General features: G+C 33.4%; 1 protein-coding gene across 5 annotated transcripts; it reads left to right on the top strand.

Moving 5' to 3' along the window:
* The first annotated feature begins 1,930 nt into the window (after positions 1–1,930).
* On the top strand, positions 1,931–6,648 carry LOC130986590 (putative bifunctional dihydrofolate reductase-thymidylate synthase). 5 transcript variants are annotated; one of them, XM_057910035.1, is made up of 12 exons: positions 1,948–2,055; positions 2,439–2,612; positions 2,773–3,323; positions 3,416–3,782; positions 3,879–3,923; positions 4,114–4,179; positions 4,513–4,574; positions 5,042–5,116; positions 5,199–5,364; positions 5,559–5,682; positions 5,813–5,919; positions 6,242–6,648. In XM_057910035.1, exons 2-12 carry the CDS (start codon positions 2,562–2,564, stop codon positions 6,350–6,352), a joined length of 1,725 nt encoding a protein of 574 aa, XP_057766018.1. In that variant the 5' UTR covers positions 1,948–2,055; positions 2,439–2,561; the 3' UTR covers positions 6,353–6,648. The 5 variants fall into 5 exon arrangements, with proteins under 5 accessions (XP_057766021.1, XP_057766019.1, XP_057766017.1 ...); XM_057910038.1 differs by lacking the exon at positions 2,439–2,612 and having other exon boundaries at positions 1,931–2,055; XM_057910034.1 differs by having other exon boundaries at positions 1,939–2,055; positions 5,813–6,648.
* Positions 6,649–24,118: the final 17,470 nt, after the last annotated feature.

Here is a 24,118-nt window from a genome sequence, read left to right as displayed (position 1 = left end):
AGAGCAATTCGAATTTGGGCTGAGGCTTCAATCTTCGAGGTTCCTTGTCTGTGTGGAAACGGCTCTCTTTGAAGGACAGGAGATGTGACATCTCTGAAAAGTAGCCACCAGATAGGAATGACCTCTGCAGAGATAAGATATTGAGATATCTCTGCATTTAATGCGGCTGTACTTGAGCGTACGTGGCTTCCTCTGAACATTGGAAGATCAGTCCTAGGAGGAATGTTCAACTGATACTTGACTTTAGTATCAGTCTATGGCGCGCATTAAATAATCAGTCTTCAACTGATTCTTCAACTGATACTTCAGTTGGTAACTCCAGTCTTCAGTCTTCGACACCGCAACTATATTAGAAACGAACTCTAACACTTGAGTTCAAAATGATTCTAGTCTATTACATTTAAGTCCTATGAATTTTGGTATCATCAAAACAAGGGTTAGGATATTCCACAAGGTTCCCAACAAACAGAAAATACATTAATTTTTAATTTAATTGTAATTATAACATGACTTTATAGTCTGGCCAGAAAATACATCAAGTTTCAATTTAATCTCAATTATAACATGACCTTATTTAGATTATTGTTCATCATAGATGTATTAATATTTATTGTAACTTCATATTAAATTGTTATGTATAAAATATTGTTAATTGATTGATTTATTTTTATAAAAATTAAGTTAAATGACTAATTATTTTATATTAATCGTTTCATAATATATATATATATATATATATATATATATATATCAATCAATTAAAAATACATTTCTACATTTTCAACACACAAAATGCATATATATATATATATATATATATTTGATTTTAATATTCTATTAATATATTACATATATAATAAGTATTCCGTCCCTAAAATAACTTCCTCTTTTTCCATTTTGGGACGTCCCCCAAATAACTTCCTCTTTCTTTCTTTCCATTTTTGGAAACCTACCCCACCACTAATAATACTTTATTTATTCTTACTTTTTACTTTTCACCACTCACAATACTAATTATAACACTTTTCACAACTTCCAATAATAATTATATCACTTTTTCTCCATTATCAATACACTTTACAACTTTTTATTAAAACCCGTGCCGTCCCCAAAGAGGAAGCCATTTCAGGGACGGAGGGAGTATGAAATTATAAAATATTAGGACCAATAAATAATTTAGGTACATATGTAATAGGAACTATGTTAAAAAGTAAATAATATTATATATTATTTACATATTCATCAAGCATATATATATATATATATATGTATGTATAGTATATTGTGAGATGAAAAGAAAATTTAAAATATTTTTATATTATTATACCAAATTAATTATAAAGTCATGTTATAATTACAACTAAATTGAAAACTGGTGTATTTTCTGGTCAAGCTACAACGTCATGTTATAAATGCGATTAAATTGAAAATTGATGTATTTTCTGGTCAAATTATAAGGTCATGTTATAAATCAGAAAATTGACAAACTACATGTATTTTCCGGCAATAACCCCTTAATATAATGAAAAAGTTCAATGATTAATTAGTTACTTCGTATGTGGAGAATATGGCATGCTGCGTCCATTTGATGTCGAAGGCAGAAATGATGACATCTGTGATGGATTGGATGTTCTGCAACTTCTCTTTTTGTAAACTGTGGAGGTGCTTCTCGTCGTACAACGGTTCCATTAACGAATAATTTTTTAAATGGAAAACTCGAGTTGCACCCTCAATTTAAGGCTATAAGTTACAGAATAAAATAGTAAAGTCATAATTATTTATAATTATTATTTTAAATTGAGACTATAAAGAGTAAAATGGGGGCTAGGAATAGAATCACCCTTACTTTAATTATGGGAGGCCCAATAATTGATTTGGTGGTGGTCTTTTAAATTAAGCAAGGCCCAACCCTCTTGTTTTCTTTATCTTTCATGTCATCCTCAGTCGCTCACTCACTCTCGCGCGCAACCAAACCCCTCTCCCCATTCTCTTTCGTATTCTAATTATTCTCCTCAATTCCTTCCTCCTCGCCGCCTATCGCAGCTCGCCATCCGAGTATGCCCTTCTATCTATGTTCATAACTAACTTATTTTGTTATTTATAAGTTTAATATTTTGAGCTCCAAAGGTAGTATTTAAATTTCAAATTGATCTTCGAATTGCAAATACTCGTTTTTGGTGTTAGCATTTCGGCGGTATCAACTTTTCAGTAAGAGTAAAAAAAAATCTGCAAGTATCATTTGGCAGCCAAACTTTTGGGTGGAAAATGTGATGGCATTGTTCTTGGCGGGAAGATGCAAATTTGCAATTTCTTCCAACTATTCACCTTTTATATATGTATAGATAGATATTTATTTTTGGTAGGTGATATCTATATTTTTAAACTTCAGTTCACTCCTAATCCATGTTCACCTACTGAAATGCAACCCTAATTTCCAGAAAATGATTTCTCGTTGCTGCACCAGAATTCCAATTGCGTTGTTCTACAAAAAGGAAAGCTCATTGTTGCTCGATTTCCGTTAGTTTGTTGCATTGCTTTGCTTTTTCTCATCTGATTGGTCGATGTATTGTGGATTGTTCAATGTAAAAAATTCAGCAATTAAAATCCCTTTGGTGTGATTGTTAGAACATATTGTTTGCCCTAAATTAGACGTTTCGATTTCATCTAATTCTACTTAATTTCCATTAATGTTATTCATCCCTAAATTTGAGTGAGTTTGAAAGATGATTATTCTTATTATTTTTTATTTTATTTTTGTAAATGAATTTTCAGGCTGCAATAGACTATACTGTTCAGAATAGTATATTTACTTTGGCTTCACATTCATTGATTTTGCGGTCTCTTGAAGCTTGTAAACGGTTTACGGGGCAAAGATTCTCTTCAGGATATTTAGTGATGGGTGGTGCTTCAAATTCAAATGAATGCACCTCTAGTGGCGAGGTGCCAGTTTCCCATAGAACTTATCAGGTTATGGTAGCTGCAACTCAAGATATGGGTATCGGGAAAGATGGTAAGTTGCCATGGCGATTGCCCAGTGATCTTAAATTTTTCAAAGATATCACCATGAATACATCGGATCCCGATAAGAAAAATGCTGTGATGATGGGGAGGAAAACTTGGGAAAGTATTCCCCCTCAATTTCGACCTTTGCCTGGTCGGCTCAATGTTGTGCTGTCACGTTCTGGAAATTCTGATGTTGCTGCTGGTTCTGATAATGTTATTGTATGTGGAAGTGTTTCGTCAGCTTTGAAATTGTTGGGAGAACCCCCTTATAGTTTGTCCGTAGAGAAGGTTTTCCTGATAGGAGGTGGCCAGATTTTGAGGTAGAATCTAACTCTTTTACTAATTTCTTTCTTATTTTCCAATATATCTGTGTATGCAATGGAAGGAAAAGATGATATGAGTACTGATGCAGGGAAGCCCTTAATGCTGAGGAATGTGATGCTATTCACATAACTGAAATCAGGAGTCATTTTGAATGTGACACATTTATACCTCCTATTGATATGTTAGTTTACCATCCATGGTACTCATCCTTCCCCATTCAGGAGAATGGGATCAATTATTGTTTTGCGACATATGTGCGACTGAAAACTTGTAATCGCAATAATTCATCACATTCCATAAAGCCCAAACTTTCATATTTCTCTTTCCTTCCTAAGATTATTTTCGAGAAACATGAAGAGTTTCTCTACTTGAGACTGGTTCAAGATATCCTTTCTAATGGGAACAAAAAGGATGACCGCACAGGGACTGGCACTCTTTCAAAATTTGGCTGCCAGGTATCTTGTAAGCTTAAATGGCACTATACTTAGAAATTGATTTGTTGTTTTTGCTTAATACAGCCCTTCCTAATAGTTGCATTGTAAAATTTTCAGATGCGCTTTAACCTGCGTAAATCTTTCCCTCTTCTTACAACCAAGGTATCCTCGTGAAAGATATCTGCATTGAACTATTGTATTAGAAACGATGCAGTGGTTCCACAGCTTATGTTATTTTTTAAATGTTGTTGAAGAATAAATTATACAAAATTTTTTATGTGTGCTGCAAATCAACAATTAACATTTCCTACCTGTGTTTGTGGTGGTGAATGACCGTAATTTTGGCGTAAAGAGGGTTTTCTGGCGCGGAGTTGTTGAAGAGCTTTTGTGGTTTATTAGTGGTTCAACAAATGCTAAGGTAATATTCAACTAGTTTATGTATTCCTTACACTAAGTTTATCAAGTAGAATTTGCAAAGTTAATATTATTAGAAGATAATAATAGTTGTATGCCTGCAAATTCAACTAGCAAAATTCTTTCTGACAAAGCTCGTCTCTTGTACTTTCCTTGTATGAAATTTGCCAACCACTTGTTTGTTTACGTATCTTTTCCTCTCTTTTCTTTTTAAAGTTTTGATGCACTTAGTATTACAACTTCTCTAGTTTTATGTGTTTTCCGTCAATATCACATTCTTACGTGTATTGTATATGTGCATTTTTATTTGATTCTAACATAATGCCCTTTTATACAGATTCTACAAGAGAAAGGGATACACATATGGGATGGCAATGCATCTAGAGAATACCTCGACAGGCAATTACAGCTCCAAATTTTGTAGATTTTTAGAGGCTTAATAGCCAATAATTCCAAAAACCTTCTGTGAATTCACAATTTTACAGAGAATTGTCAATTTAGCCATGATATTTGTATCGTTGCAATCTTGGCCAATTGGTGAATTTTCATAGTTCAGTGACTTCTCAAGTTCTAATAAAACATATAACCTAACTTAGTTGACTAGGATTTGGTCAGTTTAACTAAACTTTACCCACTACCTACCCAAAAGAAAAACTATTTTATAGCATTTACGTCTCTTTAGTCTCGACCAAATTCACAAGTTGGCCAAATCTCTTATGAGTGTTGTTACTAAGTTAATAATGTTTTAAGAATTAATAAAATAACAAATTTGTGTCAAGGTTTAGAATTTTTTTAGATATTAAACCGTGTTCTTATTGTATGTATGTGCTCAATCTGATGAAAGAACATTTGATTCTATTCTCCAGTATTGCTTTGACGGACAGGGAAGAGGGAGATTTGGGACCGGTATACGGTTTCCAGTGGAGACATTTTGGTGCTAGGTCAGTGCCTAGTCAGACCATGTAGAAAGCGGAGAAACAAAATATATTGCATACCTTATAATTCAGGATTTTCGTATTGCAGATACACCAATATGCACGCGGACTATACAGGACAAGGGTTTGATCAGTTGCTAGATGTGATTGATAAGATAAAGAATAAACCAGATGACAGGCGTATTATCCTTTCTGCATGGAATCCTTCCGATCTTAAGTTGATGGCTTTACCCCCTTGCCACATGTTTAGTCAGGTTGGCTTGACTCAACTATCATCCCTTCTAGTTTGGCTCTTCTATATCTAAAATGTTTCTGAAAAATTGACAGCAAAAAATTTCCAAAGTTATGTTATGAATAGAGGAATTGAAAGTATAAGGAAAAGGAGGAGAAAGTTAGGAATAATTTTATCAAGTCTTCCATTTGATTTTTCTAACATGACTTGCTGCAGTTTTATGTAGCCAATGGTGAGCTATCTTGTCAGATGTATCAACGTTCTGCTGATATGGGTCTTGGGGTGCCATTTAACATTGCATCCTATGCTCTGCTGACATGCATGCTAGCTCATGTTTGTGGTATGCATTTATTTTGAAAAATTAGAATTCACATCACACATACAATCCTCCCTGTCCCTGAGATATCCACAACCGCACTCTTCGTGTCATTTACATATATTTTCTTATATTCTCTATGCTACCCCCACAGATCTTGTTCCTGGTGATTTTGTTCATGTCATTGGAGACGCTCATGTTTACACAACTCATATCAGCCCTCTGCAGGACCAACTTAAAAAACATCCGAGACCTTTCCCAGTTAAGTATCGCATTGTGTACTTCTGTTCTAAATGTCAATTTATGTTCGTACATATTTTATTATATACATGTCTTTTTTCTGTTAGTCATACTCCAAAGATCCTAGATGATGCTACTAGACTTTACTATTTTGAGTCATTCTAGATCTATTGGTAACCCATTACAAGATTATCAGCAGCCCGCATTTTTATGTAAGGAAATCAATTCAAAGTGCGACTGTTCTAACTATTTTTTAAAACCCTGTAGATGCATTCATGCAGTAACTATTTATTTCTCACTGCTTTGTAACTTAGTATTGTGTTGGGTTTCCATTTGAAAACAGAGATTGAAGATCAACCCACAGAAAAAGGACATTGATTCATTTGTTGCAGCTGATTTTGAGCTTAGAGATTATGAGCCGCACCAGAAGATAGAAATGAAAATGGCAGTGTAAAGCAATAGTTGCAGGTCATGTTTCTCCATAGCTCTTATGATTGCTGTGTATTTTGTGGAATGGATTTCCTAATTCCATCTTCGGTTTGGTAGATGTTGATGTGCTTCATTCACCACTGCTCATTGTAATAGAATGGAACAGAGTATTGTGTGCGTGTGTTGGCCAAACAGTATGAGGTTAATGTCCAAGACCTGAGGTCCTGGGTTCGAGTCCTTCATCGTGTGTGTGGTCTTTAAATTTCTTTATTTATTTATGTAATTTATCAAAAAAAGAGAATGGAACAAAGTATTGGTTTATGTTTTGTAGAATATTAGCAAAATCTGATTCTAACATACTAGTGTGAATTGTGATGACCAAAGTCTACAAATGGTATGATGAGTTGCTCAATTCGTTCAAACAATTCTAGCTGTACTCAATACTCTACTATTGAGTTAGCCACTAGTAAACAAATCGCCAAGGATACAATCAAAATCAAAAGCAATTTAGTTGAATTGAAACAAAGAGAAAAGGCTCAAAACTGTTGAGCTGATAAATCTGGATTTTTTTTTCTCTAATCTATTCGAAATTATGAAAATGAATTAATTCGATACAACTTTTGGAATTAGTTGGATTTGCAGTTGGATAATTATTTCTAGGGTAATAATCTTCATATTATTTTCTCCCTAAATTAATATTTAATTATTCGCAACAAGCTAATATGGATGGCAATAAGTACGGTATCAAGTTAAATTAAGTAATTAAGAACTTTGTGTACCTAATGTGGAGTAACAAGTACTTTCTTTAAAATATTTCTACTTTACGCCCAGTTTGAAAAACATAAGGAAACCCTAATATTCTCAATATACTTTTAACTCTAAAAATAATAATCTCAATATAATTTATACGCCAATAAACTCATCATCAGATGGCACGTCGGATAACAGATCAACTTAAGCCCGTACATATTGGCTCCCTTGAGCCCATCACGTGTATTTGTAAGGGGCTTTGCTCCATTACATTTTGCTTGGGGATAAGAGCATCCGCAATGGGTTCCTTGATAGCCTACTTGATAGTGATTGTGTTATTGAGTAGGTAGTGCTGCATTGGGGTTCCTTGATAGCCTACTTGATAATATTAGTTTTGATTTTATGTTTTTCATTTAAATTTTATTGCATAATTTAAATAACATATTTTTGTAATAGTTAAATACGTCATTAAATATAAAATTTAAAATTACCTAAAACATAAAAAAAAAATTACATAAAAATTTAAAAACACCTAAAACATAAAAAAAAATTACATAAAAATTAAAAACACCTAAAACATCATTAAAATCACATAATTAAAAGCCTAGGATAGACCACGACGCCTGAGCACGTCGGCGACCATGGACGCGTGCAATGCCCTTTGTGCGTCCGTCATGTGCGTCGTATCCGTGTTCAGGAGCTGCATATCGAGCTCCCTCTCCCTGATATCGTTCCTCCGCTGGTACTGGGCGGTGAATGCCCTCATCTGCTCGTCGGTCCTGTCCAACCTCTCCACTATTTTCGGTGGAGGATCCGAGCTCGTATGCGACGCTGATGCCTTCCCTTTCCCCTTCGCCGCCGCCTTCGCCGCCTTGTTGCCAATGGGCCGGGCAGAAGAGATCTCCTCGCCCGACGCCGAGGTGGTGAAGCCGCCCTCTTCCGTAGTCTTTGTCCTCTTGGAGGCATGCACGTCTCCAAGGAGGTACATCGACTTGAACTTGGGATTGTTCCGGAGAACTTTCCACGCGTTCCAGAAATTGAAGGAGGCCATGTGTGGGCTTCGAGCCCTGAAGAGGATTTGGGCCTTGTCACGAAGCATATCATCCGAATGACCGAAGGGCCAATTGTTGCGCGTCTCCACCCAAATAGCTTCCCAGAGATGCACATCCGCGCTCACCCGGGACCAGTGGCCTTGAAGTTGCTTGATCTTAAGGTCGACGCCGAGGATGGGGTTCACACGTGCGCAGATCCGGCCCCAATACGCCTCTCCCTTCTGATCCGTCCCACGGATGGCGTCGTTGGTCTCCTCCACCCAAATTTGGACGATGAGATCCGTATGCTCGGGAAGGTAAGTATGACGGTACCTTCCTTCCTTGTCGTGCTTGATTTTGGTGGCCATTTCCTTCCTCCGGCCGCCTTTCTTTGGTGGGGAGACACTCTGTTGTGCACTGACCGGTTCCTTCTCAGGCGGGCTCTCCTCCAAGTTGATTCCTCCCATATCGGGATGATAATCGGAGGAGAGATCGGGGCACCAATTTGGATCGTAGAAAGGATTGTGTGGATCCATGACGGAGAAAATTTTTGAAGAGAAATGGAGGAGATGAAAATTAGAGGAGAAAAAGAGGTGTGAAGATGGTGGGGAGAAGTTGGGGTTTTTTAAAGAGGAGAAGAAGAAAAAAAAAATTGAAAACGGTCGGTCAAAAGTGCGCAAATCGAGGAGGTGCAGTCAAAATTCGAATAAAATTCGAATTTATCAATTTTTCCTTTTTTTTATTAGGGCGCGTGCATTGCACGCGCCATCCCTCTCCCCCCCTTCGAGCATACTCGAAGACTCGAGTATGCCTCGAGTACCTCCCCCCCGCAACGGCTTACCCGAGTGCAACGCACTACTCGAGGAGGCCCTCGAGTAGCTGCGTTGCAGGTGCTCTAATGAAATAAAATTTTCATTAGAAATCAAAATCAAACAGTGGATAATAATAATAATAATAATAATAATAATAATAATAATAATAATAATATGATTTCAATTATATTTGAAAAGTTATTTTATATCACTGATACCATCGATTTGGTAACAAGACCTACTAGATTCAACTATCAGTTGCTATGTTAAATATTTTGAATAAATCAAAAGAAATATGTTGAAATAAAATAATTACTAGCACATAAAAAGACCAGATAACAAAATGATAAGATCACAAGAAGTCGTGTCACGTCGGTAGCTGCATTATCTTAAAGAGGTCCCCATCTTAATTAAATTTTAATTATGATTAATAAAATTTAATTACAGATTAAAAAATTAATTGGTGATTAGTATATTCTAGTTGTAGATTGATGAACAATTGGAGTACTTATTTTCGGTTTCTAGGTAAAATATATCTACCATTCATTGAATAAATAAGTACTCTTAATAAATAAACTAAAAAGAATAGCGGAAAACCAGAGCTTCCTATTATTGCAATCAATATTAGTGAGTGTTGCAACTTGCATTATTTCAAAAGAAAGAAATTCACTCTGTAACAATTGAATTTCAATTCCATTAAGTTTCTCAATGACTTTCCCATTAAAATTTCACCTCCATCTTAAATGGCCAATCGCTTATAACTAACCAATTTCGCCTAGAAATTATGAAACATCGTAACGACGTCAGTAACAATAATAATTAGGGTAAATATCATGAAAACTCTTGAAGTATATCCGTTTTATCAAAAATAAACTTTTAAAATGTTCTCTAAATCCTCAAACTATCAGATTTTTATCAATTATATCCCGCATCTATTTTTCGATCACCAAAAACGTGATTTGGCTCACTGGATGCCACAATGTAATTTATATTCTATTTTTTAAAAATGCAATTGCAAAAATTACGTCGTTTCGTACCATATCATTTTAAAAAATCCACTCTGAAATTTAAAATCCACTTCTATCGTGTTTGAAATTCACGCTAATAACTTAGAATTAGTGATAAACACGATAGAATATGGTACAAAACGAAGTCGTTTCTGCCATGTTATTTTTTTAAAAATAGAATATAAATTACATTGTGGCATTCGGCGAGCAACATCACATTTCTGGTGACCGAAAAATAGATACAGAACATATTTGATAAAAAACTTGATAGTTTGAGGGTTTAAATAACATTTCAAAAGTTTTAGAGTATTTTTGATAAAGTGGGTATAATTCAGGGGTTTTCATGATATTTACCCTAATAATTATAGCCATGTATCTACAGGTTTTATTTATAAAAAAAACCGGAAAAACAAATTGGTAGCAATAAAGAATAAAGAAGTATAACAATTTCATCTAAAAGTGAGCTCTTTAGCCCAAATTTGTCTGATCAAATTTTATACCTTATTCCAAATTATAATTTCCTCTCAAGAAAAATAATATTTTTTTAATAAATTTACAATATTAAATAAAGAAATAAAAAGGCCAAGACCTTTGGCCTTAGGCATTAACCCCTTACCGCTTGACCAACACACACACTAAAAAAATAGGGTTGAGCAAAGGCGAATCAAGTCAGATGACTGTTGTTTTAGTTACTACTAGTACGCACTCCCGTGCGATGCACGGACATAATAAATTTATAACTTAAAAAAATAAATTATGTAAAAGTACTAATATATGGTCTTTTATGAAAAATTACGTATTTTGAAATATAAAATTTACATACAAATAAAATACAAAATTTACATATAGAATTTGTAATGGTGATACAAAAATATATATGTTCTCTCTGTCCCCTAAGAATGTATCACATATTCTATTTTCGTCTATCTCATAAGAGTGTATCACTTTCATTTTGAGACATGACCTCATTTTTTCTCTTTTTAACCACAACCATTCATTTACAGTCAACATATTATCTACCAACCATTTCTTAAATCCGTGTCATCTCATTCATATGTAATACACGCTTAAGGAACATAGATAATAATTCACCACAAAATATATTGAATATCAATAGTGTTACAATGCAATTTCAAATTTGTTGCATGACTTTTGAATTATATAAAAAATTAAATAAAGATATCTTACTCATTGTCGATTTTTTATTTAATTATGTTGTCTCTCTTTTGATTTTTTGGTCATGAAAATTTTCAGGTGTCCCTTTTTTTTATTATCAAATTTCAATAAAATTGGTAAAAGGAAAAGGAAATTCGAGTCGGACCTTATATTGCCTAATCATATTAACATATGTCAATATTTAATATTGAAATTTTTTGGTATTAACTAATGAAGTTATAAGGCAAATTTTAAGCTCCCTAATTAAATTATTGTAAAGGATGAAAAATATGCCAAAACAAAACAATTCTTAAATTTTCGCCATTTCAACAAAAACTCAACATATTAATATAATTTGTTTATGTTCATTTTTATCTAAGGATGAGAAAAGAACTTTGAATTGAAAAAATGCAGATTGAGAAATATCTAAACTAAAAAGTATACTATGAAAGTTGGCAAATTTGAAAAGTGCACTTATTTATTATTTTAATTTTTTTATGAAAAATCTTGTAAGACATATAGTTGGTGGATTCAAATATTTTATGAAAATTGTGTAAACGCATATCTATATATGGTTGGAAACTACATTTTCAGTGAGAATCTAAAAATACTGTATTGAACTTATAAAGTTAATATTCCATAATTTGTATCTATCTACAAAAAAAATAAATTACAACACAAAAAAAAAAAAATTATAAATGCCTCATAGAATTTTAACAAATAAATAAAGAGATAATTTATATACTTCCCGTATTTCATAATAAAATTTGTATCATTTACACAAAATTATGTTTCCATGATTTCACAAAATATTTTAACACAAATAATAAAGACAAGTTTTTTTTGAAAGAGCTAACTTCCTTTTCAAAAAAACTTGTAGTATAAAATACTAAGAGAAAGGAGAGAGAAAAGAAAATAACTTTGAAACTTTTAATTTGAATAAAATTAATATTTTAAACTTATTATATATATATATATATTATCAAATTAAATTTTTTGTCATGATCTTTAATTTGATATATATATTGAATACATTTAATTAATCAAAATACATAATTTGTAGAAAAAACAAAAATTCTCAAAATGAAAAGAAACCGAAAAATAATTTAAAAGAAATTACAACAAAAAAACAAATAATAAAAAGTAGAATGAAAATATGGTCAACCCATCATCTCCATTTTTTATGCAACACGTTTTTTTGGTTATAGATAGATTTGAGTTTTGCAAAAATTATGACTTTAATTTCTCCATTATTTACAAAATCGCCATTAAAATCAATTTGAAATTGATTTCAAATTGAAAACTCCTCTTTTAATATAGTATAGATTATGTAATTAATTAATTGGGAAAATACCATTTTATACTCTGTTTTTCTTATAATTGCATCTCAATGTATGCAAAATTAAAAATGAATATGAATATTATCATTATTGTAGCTCGCGTCAAGGGGATCTCGATCATGACTTCAATTCCAACGACTGACGAATTGATCAGTTGGAATTAACAATGAAAGAAAATTAAAGATGACTTATTTTAAATGTATGATGAAATGGTTAACAATAATGATAATATAAGTAATAATTTATAATTTTGCATATATGGGGCGTACGTTTGTGAAAAATTAAAATAAAAATCAAATGTTGTAGTACAGATGGTATTTTATTTTCTAATATTTATTTGATATTCACTGGTAAAAAATAAAAGATTAGTGAGCTTTCGTGACTTTTTAGATATAATGTATCGAGCAGTTTGTTGTTTTGCCTGTTTTTGTAGAGTAAATATTGGTAGGTTAGAAATCCTTAATGTATTTTTTACATTAACGATTAAGTCATAGTTTCTATAAGCAATATTGTTGATTAAGTGAAAGATATACTCCCTCCGTTCCACACGAATCTTGATACGTATTCTTTTTTGGGTCGTCCCAAGAATATTGACACATTTCTAAATAAGGTAATAATTATTACATTGTCTCTCCTATTTTATCACTTTTATTACATTCTCTCTCCTATTTTATCACTTTTATACTTTATTAACTAGCTACACACTTAAAACACTAATCTACAATTCCTTAATTCTCATGCCGAAACCAAATATGTCAAGATTCGTGAGATGGGGAGTAACTAATTATCGAACATATAAATGCTGCATACATATCAAAACTGATTACAGGTCGTTGAAATAATAATTTCCTCCAAAATATATTGAAGCTTTTTGTTGTAACATTTATTTAATGGCTTTACTATTTGCTACTATACTCGTTGGGAAGCAAGCCTTACTGATAAATTTGGAGCGTTGTGTGACAATAAATATAGGAACTTCCATTAAATTTATTAGTTATTATAATAAAGTTTCTTTCAATTTGCATACACCATTTTAATTCAGAAGTTGGACATACTCAATGTCCCCAATGAATTGAGCTGTTTCAGGATCAATGACATAATTTTTATAGCTCGTAATTTTTTTTGCGCAACTCAAGAAAAAATTAAATATTCCTTTGTGTATAAAAAGGAATTGGAATTGCTTGTTTAGAAGAAAACATAGAGAATAGGGAATTCATAATTTTTTATTTATTAAATACAAAAACTTGTGTTAAATCGTGTTTGGTAGAAAAAAAACATTTTTAATACTTATCCATCTCTCTACTAGAAAATGTTAATAATTCCTTGACATAAAAAAAATTTGAATTTTGGTTATTATTATTATTATTTATTATTATGTGGAGTCTCCCTCAACCAAATGCGACGGCGGCAGAATTAATCTTGTCATGCTACCGGGATTATATCATATTTATAAAGCTACGTTATTTTATTTCATGACCCCAATAATATAGTGCACACATCTGGCTGCCACCTAATCGTTACATCATTTACAATTTAGGGGAAATTCACAATCTTGATAAAAAAAAAACTCTAGTAAAAATTCATCCACGCACGTGTTAACTAAGTAATACTATATTATATGTGTATGTCAATGCCTTTTTATACCTACATTAATGTTTTTTTTTTTTTTAATGTTAATGCTATTGACATATTATATTAGTTCTTTTTGTGATAGCCATAGATTATATAAAGATCAATGATTAGATAATTTTTTTTAGTTTACACAGAAAAAAAGTTATTTGATTCCTATGTATATATATAGATAAATAGGTGATATTTTCAACCATATTATTTAATAAATCCAACCAATAAAAATCAGAGTGCTTTGAGAAGAAGGGATACTACTATACGTCTACCTCTAATATACTTTGCGCCTACTTAGGTGGTCTAGTTTGATGTTTGGCTATGATTTCTGTTAATAATATGACGACAACAAATAAATTTGAATTCAAATGTCAATCTTTCATAACACAAAAGATGAAGGGGAAAAAATTTGAGAGTTCCAATTCTTGAAAATGACAATAAAATGTGATTTTAATGTATTTTTGATCAACTTTCTATCACTTAATGAAAGTTTTCATTTGAATGGTGAGGATTGAGAATAATATTTGATATATTAAGTCAATCAAATTATTCAACTTTTTGAAAAAAAAAAAAAATCTTCGAAATCATTTAAGTTGGGGGAAATCGATAAAAAAAAGTTCCTAAATTTAGTTTTATGTAATATATATATATACTTAAACTAACGTATGTATTTTATATATTAAAAATGGATTAATACATAAGAGTAGAATTTATTTATCTCGAATATCAACTGCGAATTTTTTTGGTCATCCATAAATAAGTATTGGAATAGTTTGACACGAAGAAGAGTAGTCGGTGGTTAAGTAAAGAAAGATGGTGGGAAGGAATCATTATTAACTAATCATTTTTGTATCTAAATATGTAGAGCTTGTTGTGTTTTAGGTGTCAATGGACTGTGTATAGTTTTATGATTTATATCCCAACACTCCATTTGTCTTCAAAATACAATAATTGTTGTACCACCATTTGGGTAGCTAACAATTTCATCATGGCCTACTAAAAGGTAAAAATATTTAGGCCAACCCCACCTCCTCCTTTATTGTAAATATTGTTTAAAATAGATATCTCAAAATATCATCCATTTTTTATGTTAAAAATGAAATTAATATCATTTTGTTACAGATGAGCTCGAAAAAACAGCGACCGTGGAGGAAATTTCAAAGTTGAGTGTTGGAGATCCAAAATTTTTATGATTTTTAAGATAAATCTCTTCAAAGGCGAGCATAAATTATGCATTAATTAATCAATTAATTCTTAGGATTGATACTGATAAGTTGTTGACTAGATATATATTTTAAGGGTAAATTTATTTGGATAAAATTGATTGTGATCAATGAGGATAAAACAGTTATAATATTAAAAATAAAAATATGTTTTTATCATAAATATCCCTAGTAAGAGCATTCGCAATGTGCTTACTTGATAGCCTACTTGATAGTGGTTGTGTTATTGAGTAGGTAGTGCTGCATTGGGGTTACTTGATAGCCTACTTGATAACATTAGTTTTGATTTTTATGTTTTTCCTTTAAATTTAATTGCTCAAATTTAAATAACACAATTTATTTCAAATTTAAATTGCATTAATTATAAAATCCTAAATATTACATAAAACTTAAATAAAATAAAAACAATTCCTAAAAATAAACTACTCTGGCCCTAGAGGTCCGAAACGTGCCCAAAGGTGCTCCACCAAATCATTTCGGAGCTGAGCATGTAGATGTCTATCTCAGAGAAGTGTATCCCTTCGCACATATTCCTCGAAGGACACCGGTGTTTGTCCAGCACTCTCTGTCGAAGCACTGCTAGACGCCCCGTCATCATCTCTCCAGTTGGCAGCCGCTTCACCTTCGTGCTCCACAATCATGTTGTGGAGAATGATGCAACACAACATGATGTCCTTCAGGTGCTCTACGTACCAATTGCGCGCCGGACTTCGAATTATTCCCCACCGAGCTTGAAGTACTCCGAAGGCGCGTTCGACATCCTTCCGTGCCGATTCTTGCATCTTCTTGAACCTTGCCTCCTTCGGATTGGTTGCCATTGATGGACTCTTGACGAAGCAACGCCACTCCGGATATATGCCGTCACACAAATAGTAGCTCATCCGATATTCGCGCTGGTTGGCATGAAAGACCACCGGCGACGCAGTTCCTCCTAACACGTCGGAGAAGAGAGGCGACTGATTCAGCACATTGATGTCGTTGTTTGAACCAGCGACGCCGAAGAAGGCGTGCCAAATCCACAAATCGAAAGAGACAACGACCTCCAATATCAAGGTGGGCTCTCCCTGATCCCTGCGTGTGTAGGCGTCGTGCCACGCCTTTGGGCAGTTCTTCCACGCCCAATGCATGCAGTCTAAGCTCCCGAGCATCCCGGGAAAACCATGTCTCGCCTAGTGCATATGAAGTAGGCGTTGCACGTCAGTTGGCGTTGGACGGCGCAGGTAATGGGCTCCAAAAGCCCGTATGACCGCCTTGCAGAACTTCTTTAGGCATACACGACCGGTTGAGTCCGCCACTTTGAGATACTCATCGAAAACATCCGCACTAACCCCGGTGGCTAATTGGCGGATAGCCGACGTGCATTTCTGCAAAGGAGAAAGATAATCTCGACCGAGTGCATCAGTGCTCATATGGAAAAAAATATCTTCACCTTGAACAGCCTCGACGATGCGCAAGAACAGCTCCTTCTGCATGCGAAATCGACGCCGGAAAAAAGTAGGGTCGTATGTTGGATTGTCGATGAAGTAGTCTTGCATAAGACGTACATGGACCTCTTCACGATCACGGTGGACGTATGATCGGGGATGTTTGACACGCGCCGGCTCTGGCGCCGGTTGGGGGCAGTATGATTGAAGCAGTTGTTTCTGCAACTCAACTAACTCCATGAACTTTTCAGCGACTTCGTCGGAATCGGGCGAAGAATCATGTTCAGGTGACGATATTTTTGGAAGAACGAATATGATATTTTGCAAGAAAAATTGTAGGAGGAAGAAAGAGTGAGTTGTGATGAATGAAAGTGAGTTGTGATGAATGAGTGAGGGAGAAGTATTATTTATAGAGAAAAGAAGAGAAAAAAAAAAGAAAATGGGCTCAAACGGCTAAAAGAGCCGTTGAAAAAAAAAATGAAAAATTCGAAAATAGTGCAAACAACCGTTGGAAAATATTTTTTTTTATTTCGGGCGCGTGTAGAGCACGCGCCGCTCGAGTGCTACCCGAGCACTCGAGCAATACTCGAGTCGCCCCCCCCCCCCCGCAACACTGCTACACGAAGGCAACGCCTTACTCGAGTAGACACTCGAGTAAGGCGTTGCAGATGCTCTAAAAGTTTACCAATTTTATATACTATATGTTGAATTAAGTTTAAAATCTAAATTATATATACTATAATTTTATTTAAATATTTTAACATGTTTCTAAAAATGGAATGACAAATATATATTTTAATTAAAATAAATTATCAATTTTTAAAAATAAACATATCCAATTTAATGATGAATTATTATTCAATTAATATATATATATATATATATATATACACATACACACACGTACAAACACACACACACACACACACACACACACACACATATATATATATATATATATATATATATATATAGGGTGTGATTCTAGAGAGAACTACATTATTTGTGAGAACGGGAGAACCATCAAATTTAATGCATTCACTGTAAAAATTAATGCATTCGCTATTAAAATTAATGCACTAAAAAATTAAAAAAAAAATGCTCCCTTCAGAATTCGAACCCAGGTTCTATATTCATCCAACAAGATGATGCATCCACCGTAGATCTTGATGATCGAATGGCTGAAAATGGTTCTTCGTTCTTTTTTTATTTATGATTTTTTCTTGAACCTCTCCCTATATATATATATATATATATAGGGGCGCGCTCCAGTGAGACCCCCTATTTTTAGTGTAACATGAGTACAATGAATAAGACATATAATACTAATGAACAAAACGTATATCTAATGAACAAGATGTATATACTGATGAAAAATAAAATTTAAAAAATTCGTAATGAATAAGACATATATACTGATGAATAGAGCCATATATACTGATGAACAATGCAGTATATACTGATGAATAACAATATTTTAAATATTCTGCTCCCTCCAGGATTCGAACCCTGCGAAAAAAAATCACCCTCCAAATACAATATCAGCCATAAGATTGATAAAATAAACGCACCAGATCGTGCCCTATATCTCACTAAAATTAGGGGGTCTCATTGGAGCGGCCTCCTATATATATATATATATAGGGTTAGGTTCTATGGAGAAATTAAATTTTTTTTTTCTGAAAGTTAGAAACGTTGAACATGTCAATAGTTTTTGATGAACATAATAATAATTTTATTGAACGTTTGGGGACGTTTGAAGATCGAATCCTGGAGTGCGAAATTTTAAACAAATACATATTTTCAAGAAATACGTGTGTTCATAAAAATTTACTGACATGTTCATCACAATTATTGATATATTCATCAAAATTTGGACACGAGATTTATTGTTAATTCTGGACCGTTTGATGAATTATGATCAATAGATGAGATTGTTTTTCACTTTTCTTTAAATATTTGTCTTTCTCAATAGAACTTTCCCCTATATATATGTGTGTGTGTATAAATATATAAGAAAAAAACCAATCAAAATTTTTATTGAAAATACAAACATTTAATGATTTTTTTTTGTTTCCAATAGAGAATGGTTCAAATGAGATTCCTCATATACGGTGAGATCTTAGATTGATTTGTAGGTGTTGATTTAATATATCATATGACTGATATTTACTTGAAGTGGGAAAAAATTTACTGGATTCAAATTCTGCAGGGAGCAAAAATTTTACTATTTTTTTTTTAATATTGTTATTCAATACTATATACTGAGTTATTGATTCTCACTTTTCCCCCGTTCACCAAAAATAGTCCTAAAGGTGGACGACATGAATTTTAATAAAAATAGTTATTGTATTATGAGTGGAGAAAGAGGTTCACTTAAAAAGAGTCTTTATAATGATAATTAATTGTATTGTGAGTGAAGAATGAGGCTCACCATGTGATAGATAGTTTCCAAAAATGAAAAGAGACTAATTTTTGTGGACATCCCAGAATAACAAAAAAATGACTATTTTTTTGTGAACGGAGGGAGTATTAAAATTATAAAATAAAAAATATACAAAGAGTAAAAATATCTTTTTATATTAGAAAATATCTATTGCATTTAATTCGGATCAAATGGATCCAAGTAGCATCACCCATGTTTTAATTAAAATTGTTATCATATCACACAAAGCTAAAAAATAACAACAAGAACAGTCTAGCAGCTGGAACTTATCCATTTGATGAGAATTTTTTATGCAAAAGTACTAAGGTTTTTGACGTTAAATGGCACTTTGATATCTCATTTTATTAATTTAACATTTTAATTTGGTTTTGTATTCTACTCACTTTGGATATAAGCCTTTATACCTACTATTACACATAATAAATTGAAATATGAACAAATTTTTTATGTCTGCTGAGAGACTGGAGAACAATTTTTATCCTTTTATCCTCACGTACGACAACATTATATAATATATATGTTAGATTGTTTGTTTTAATTTCTTTAACATTGAAGTCGACCAATTAATTAAGTTGTTTGCTGTATCCAACAAAGTACTTAATTATATGTTTATATTTTAAAATAACTAGTTCTATTTCCACTACAAGAAATGGACTTTTACAATTTTTATTCGAGAATATTGATTTTTTTTTTTAGATAAAGTTTGGCTGGTGGGCATGAAAGCATATCCATTATTACTACCTAAGTAATTTAAAATGTTGTTATTATATTCAAGAAGTTGTCACCACCAAACTCAACACGAAGACCGATATTATATCCAATGGAATTCAAATCGTGGAATGTCGATGGCCCTATTTCATTTAGATGGAAAATTACTTTCATTCAAATATACTGTTCATCTTCACTGATTAAATTTAATTAAAAAAATATATGCACTGATTAGATTTAGTTAAAAAAATATATTATTTTGTAATTAAATTTATTAATTATCAATTAGAAAAAGTAATTAATAAAATTAAATTAGTTAATTAAATTAAAAGAAGATGGGGCCAACCGCAAGATGAGACTAGTCGTAAGTTGAGATCACTTCATTGATTAAGAAAAGAGGAAAAATAGTGTGTACGTACGTTGGTCTAGTGATAATGTGGCTAATGCTTTATAAACATCTATAATGCACGGATTCGCCGGAAATCACCCCCGTGCAGTATCCGATTCGCGCGGGGGGCGGGTGCGGGCGCGATTCGCGTCCGATTCGCACGGGATTCGCCACCTGGCGAATCCCCAAAAAAAAAAAAAAATGGATTCGAGAATCGGATTCGCGAATCGGGAGTTGTTGGCGACCTCCCCTGATTTTGAGAGACGAGGGTAGAACGGCGACTAACAGTCGCCGGATTTGCAGGACGCGGCGGCATCAAACGGAGGCGGAGGCGGATTCGATTTCAGGAAATTCAGGGCTCCTTTCGATTTTAGATTTGGGATAGAGGAAGTCTGAAATTGAGAGATAAGAGAGACAGAGGTGTGAGACGGAGAGAAGGGGAAGACGACGGCGGCGCCGGACCCGTCGCCGGGAACAGGATCGAGAGAGAGAGAGGGCGGGGCAGTTTCCGACAGAGAGAGAGGTTTAGAGAAGATGGGAGGGTGCGGCGTATGTGTGTTGAGTGTGTGTGTGATGGAGTGTGTTTAAGTGTGTGTTATTTTAGGTTAAGTATTAAAATGGGCTTTGGGCCCCTTCTTTTATTGAAATGGGCTGGGTCTTCATAGGTTGAATTCTTTATGATGGGCTGCAAAATTGTGTTTTTAGTGTTGAATCTTTTATGATGGACTAATACATTATACTCTATAATTTAACTCTCCTAAATTTCCACTCTATAAATTTGATTGGTTATATATACTAAAATATATAAATATATATGGTATTTGATTGGTTATATATAATAAAATATATAAATATAATAGACGTATCCTTCACGAATCGCACCCTATAATTTTTAAAAATCCGTATCCCCGCACCCGAATCGTATCGCTCCCGCACCCGCCCCCTCGCACCTGTGCAATCTAGATAAACATGTATTTTTGCTTCTTGATGTGTCATATTCGATGTTTAGTTATGAAAATTTTGTGTGTTTAATGATTTATGTGAGTGTATATTGATTTATTGTCAAAAACTTGCTATTTCCTTGTTGTTTGACTGAATTTTCAGAAATATTGAAGCAGAATTTGGAAGAATGGTTTGAAATAAAAGTTGTAGATCATTTACTTGTTGTAAAATTTGGAAGAATGGGGGCAAATCGAAGTTCGGATGAGAGAGATATGACCGAAACAAAAAAATTGGAGGACTCGCGGCCGCGACCCTTGACCCCGGGAAAAAGATGGAAAAGTTCTAAAATATTGTCCCAGATGCGTTTTTATTAGTATTTTCGAGTCATGTATTGTATTTGACACCATGACCTTTAAATACAACTTGAGAGCTTCAAGAAAAGACCCTAGTGTTGGGGTCCCGGAAGGTTGATTGACAGGTGTATGAGGGGGGGGGGGAATACACATGTGGGCTATTTTTCGCAAATAAAACAAACTTAACCAAATTTTTCAGTTCGAAATAGGTTGTAGACTGATATTGAAAATACTTCAGTAATTTGACATCAGTCGAGCACTGGGCTTAACTGATATCCAAGTAAAGCTTCAGTCTAGTTTGTAAAATAGAGTGGAGTTATTAATCTCTCTGACTATCTGTTGAGTCGTCAGTAGGATTAATAACCCAGCAGCAGAATTTAAACTTAATGCGAATGGCCTTTAGAAAAGGTTTGTCACTTGTAAAATCCTTAGTTACACTTTTCAGTTAATCCAGTTCAGTTTAAAATAGTTTGGCACAAGTAAGGAAATAACTGAAAATAGATAAAGAACACAAGGATTTTTATGTGGTTTGGAAACAACTTTCCTACTTCCACGGCCAGATTATTTGTCTGACAAACACTCTGGGCTTATGCTTAAAGGTGCACAACAAACCTATCAATCCACTCTGAATTGGATTTAACACTCGCACGCCCTGACACTGTCGTGTCCAATCAGCAATGCTAAGGTCTTTGGAGACAGAACCTTTAATCTGAACTCCCTCTTGACTTAATTGGTGCCAAGGTAACCGTCTTGTTTAGTTTTCTGATACTAAACAACAACCACTTGGTCTTACCAGGTGCCAAGGGACCGAACTGTTTAGTTTGCTGGTACTAAACAACAATCACTTGGCTTAACTGGTGCCAAAGAACTATCTGTTTAGTTTCTTGGTACTAAACAACCACTCAAACACACTTTTCTCTTGTTTGAAAAAAGGTTTGGACACTTCCAAGTAGGACTACTGAGAACAGGCTTTCGAGTAATCCATTCTAGGCTTAAAATAAAACAAGAAGTGCCTAGTCTACTAAGAGAGTTTAGGTAATCAGCTAGACTGATTTTACAATGATTTTTCACCCTCTTCTTTAATTCGAAATTTATCTATCTATGAAAGTGTTGACTCTTTAAATTGACAGAGTTTCAACGTATGTCTTCGAATCAGTGAAGATTGCAGTTGTTTCTCAAGCTCTATTTATAAGCGAAGTCTTAAATAGATCCGTTGGAGAGATGGTCTTCAGGATTTCTGTCGTTGTGAGAGGATGTCGCTTCTTGGGCTGAGGTGGCAATCTTCGGATACTCCATTTGACAGAAATTTTAATTGTCTTATCCTTGGAGTATGGTGTTTCTGCATCTTTACACGCAAAGGGAAGCTCTGGTACTTGCAAGAACGATCTTCAAATCTTCGGCATTTAATGCTGTTGTACTTGAGCATTAAATGTGGCGTGTCTGGTACTCTTTACTTCAGTTAGAAGCAGAAAGTCGACTGATGCTTGATTCAAGCTTCAGTTCAATGTTGGTGTTGCTTTACATGAGAATCTTCGACTAGTGGCTGGTGACTTGTGACTTCAGTCAAGATGCGTCCTACTGTTTGTCCAGCTTAGTATGCTTCAGTTTTGCTGTTTTCGATCTTCAGTCTTTGCATCTTCAGTCAAGGCTTGTGAGGACTAAAACACTTTAGCCCATAAGAGAATTAAAAACAAGAGAAGCTTTTGAAATGGTTTTGGTATCATCAAAACTAGGACAATGATATTTCATTAATTTCCCAACACCTAGATTTTACCTTTGTTCATATTTACATTTGGAGAACTTAAAGAGACGACATACTTGAAGATTGGAAGCAATTGAAGATTCATCATAGCTTTACAAGTTTTATTATTGGACGATTTATTATATTTTTTTTATTGTTAATTGCTAATTTATATGTTAATGTGTGGCTACTCAGATTGTCAATTTTACATGTCTTAGTGACTCGTCCTTTATTTCAACCGTTTCTTCTTCGTTTGTGGATTGATTCTTGATTCATTTTCATCTATGAATTAATTAATATTGTTTCGAACTTTAGTCGTATCAAGCTCAATTTCCTTATTCTTTGGCACATTTTATCTTATTCTCAACTTTCAAGTATCTTATTGTGCTTTAGCTGTCACAAAACATTCAAAATTGATCAAACACGTAAAATTATACCCAAATATGATATTTTTGTATGATAATGAAAACAAATCAAAAGACAACATACAAGTTAATTTTTTTTTTTTAAAAATACAAAAATTCACAAATAAAAACCATGTAAAATGGATGTTAATCACTAAACTAATATTTCATCCATTCCACTAATAATGTCTCAGTTACTATATTGGGATGTCCCACTAGTAATACATCGTATACCCTTTTTAGTTAAATATTAACTATTTAAAATATTACTACTCTCTCCGTCCCATTACAAATATCTCATTACTTTTAGGCATAAAGATTAAGAAATGTGTAGAAAGTTGATAAAGTGGATTGATGGAAATTATTTAAATATTAGGTATAAAGAGAGAATATATTGCTAAAAATGAATGAGACATTCCATTATGAAAAGTGAGACATTCCATT

This window comes from Salvia miltiorrhiza, chromosome 5 (genome assembly GCF_028751815.1).
Source record: "Salvia miltiorrhiza cultivar Shanhuang (shh) chromosome 5, IMPLAD_Smil_shh, whole genome shotgun sequence".
In the NCBI taxonomy this organism is placed as follows: domain Eukaryota; kingdom Viridiplantae; phylum Streptophyta; class Magnoliopsida; order Lamiales; family Lamiaceae; genus Salvia; species Salvia miltiorrhiza.
Note: the sequence above shows the minus strand (reverse complement) of the source record. Positions and strands in the feature narration are given on the sequence as shown.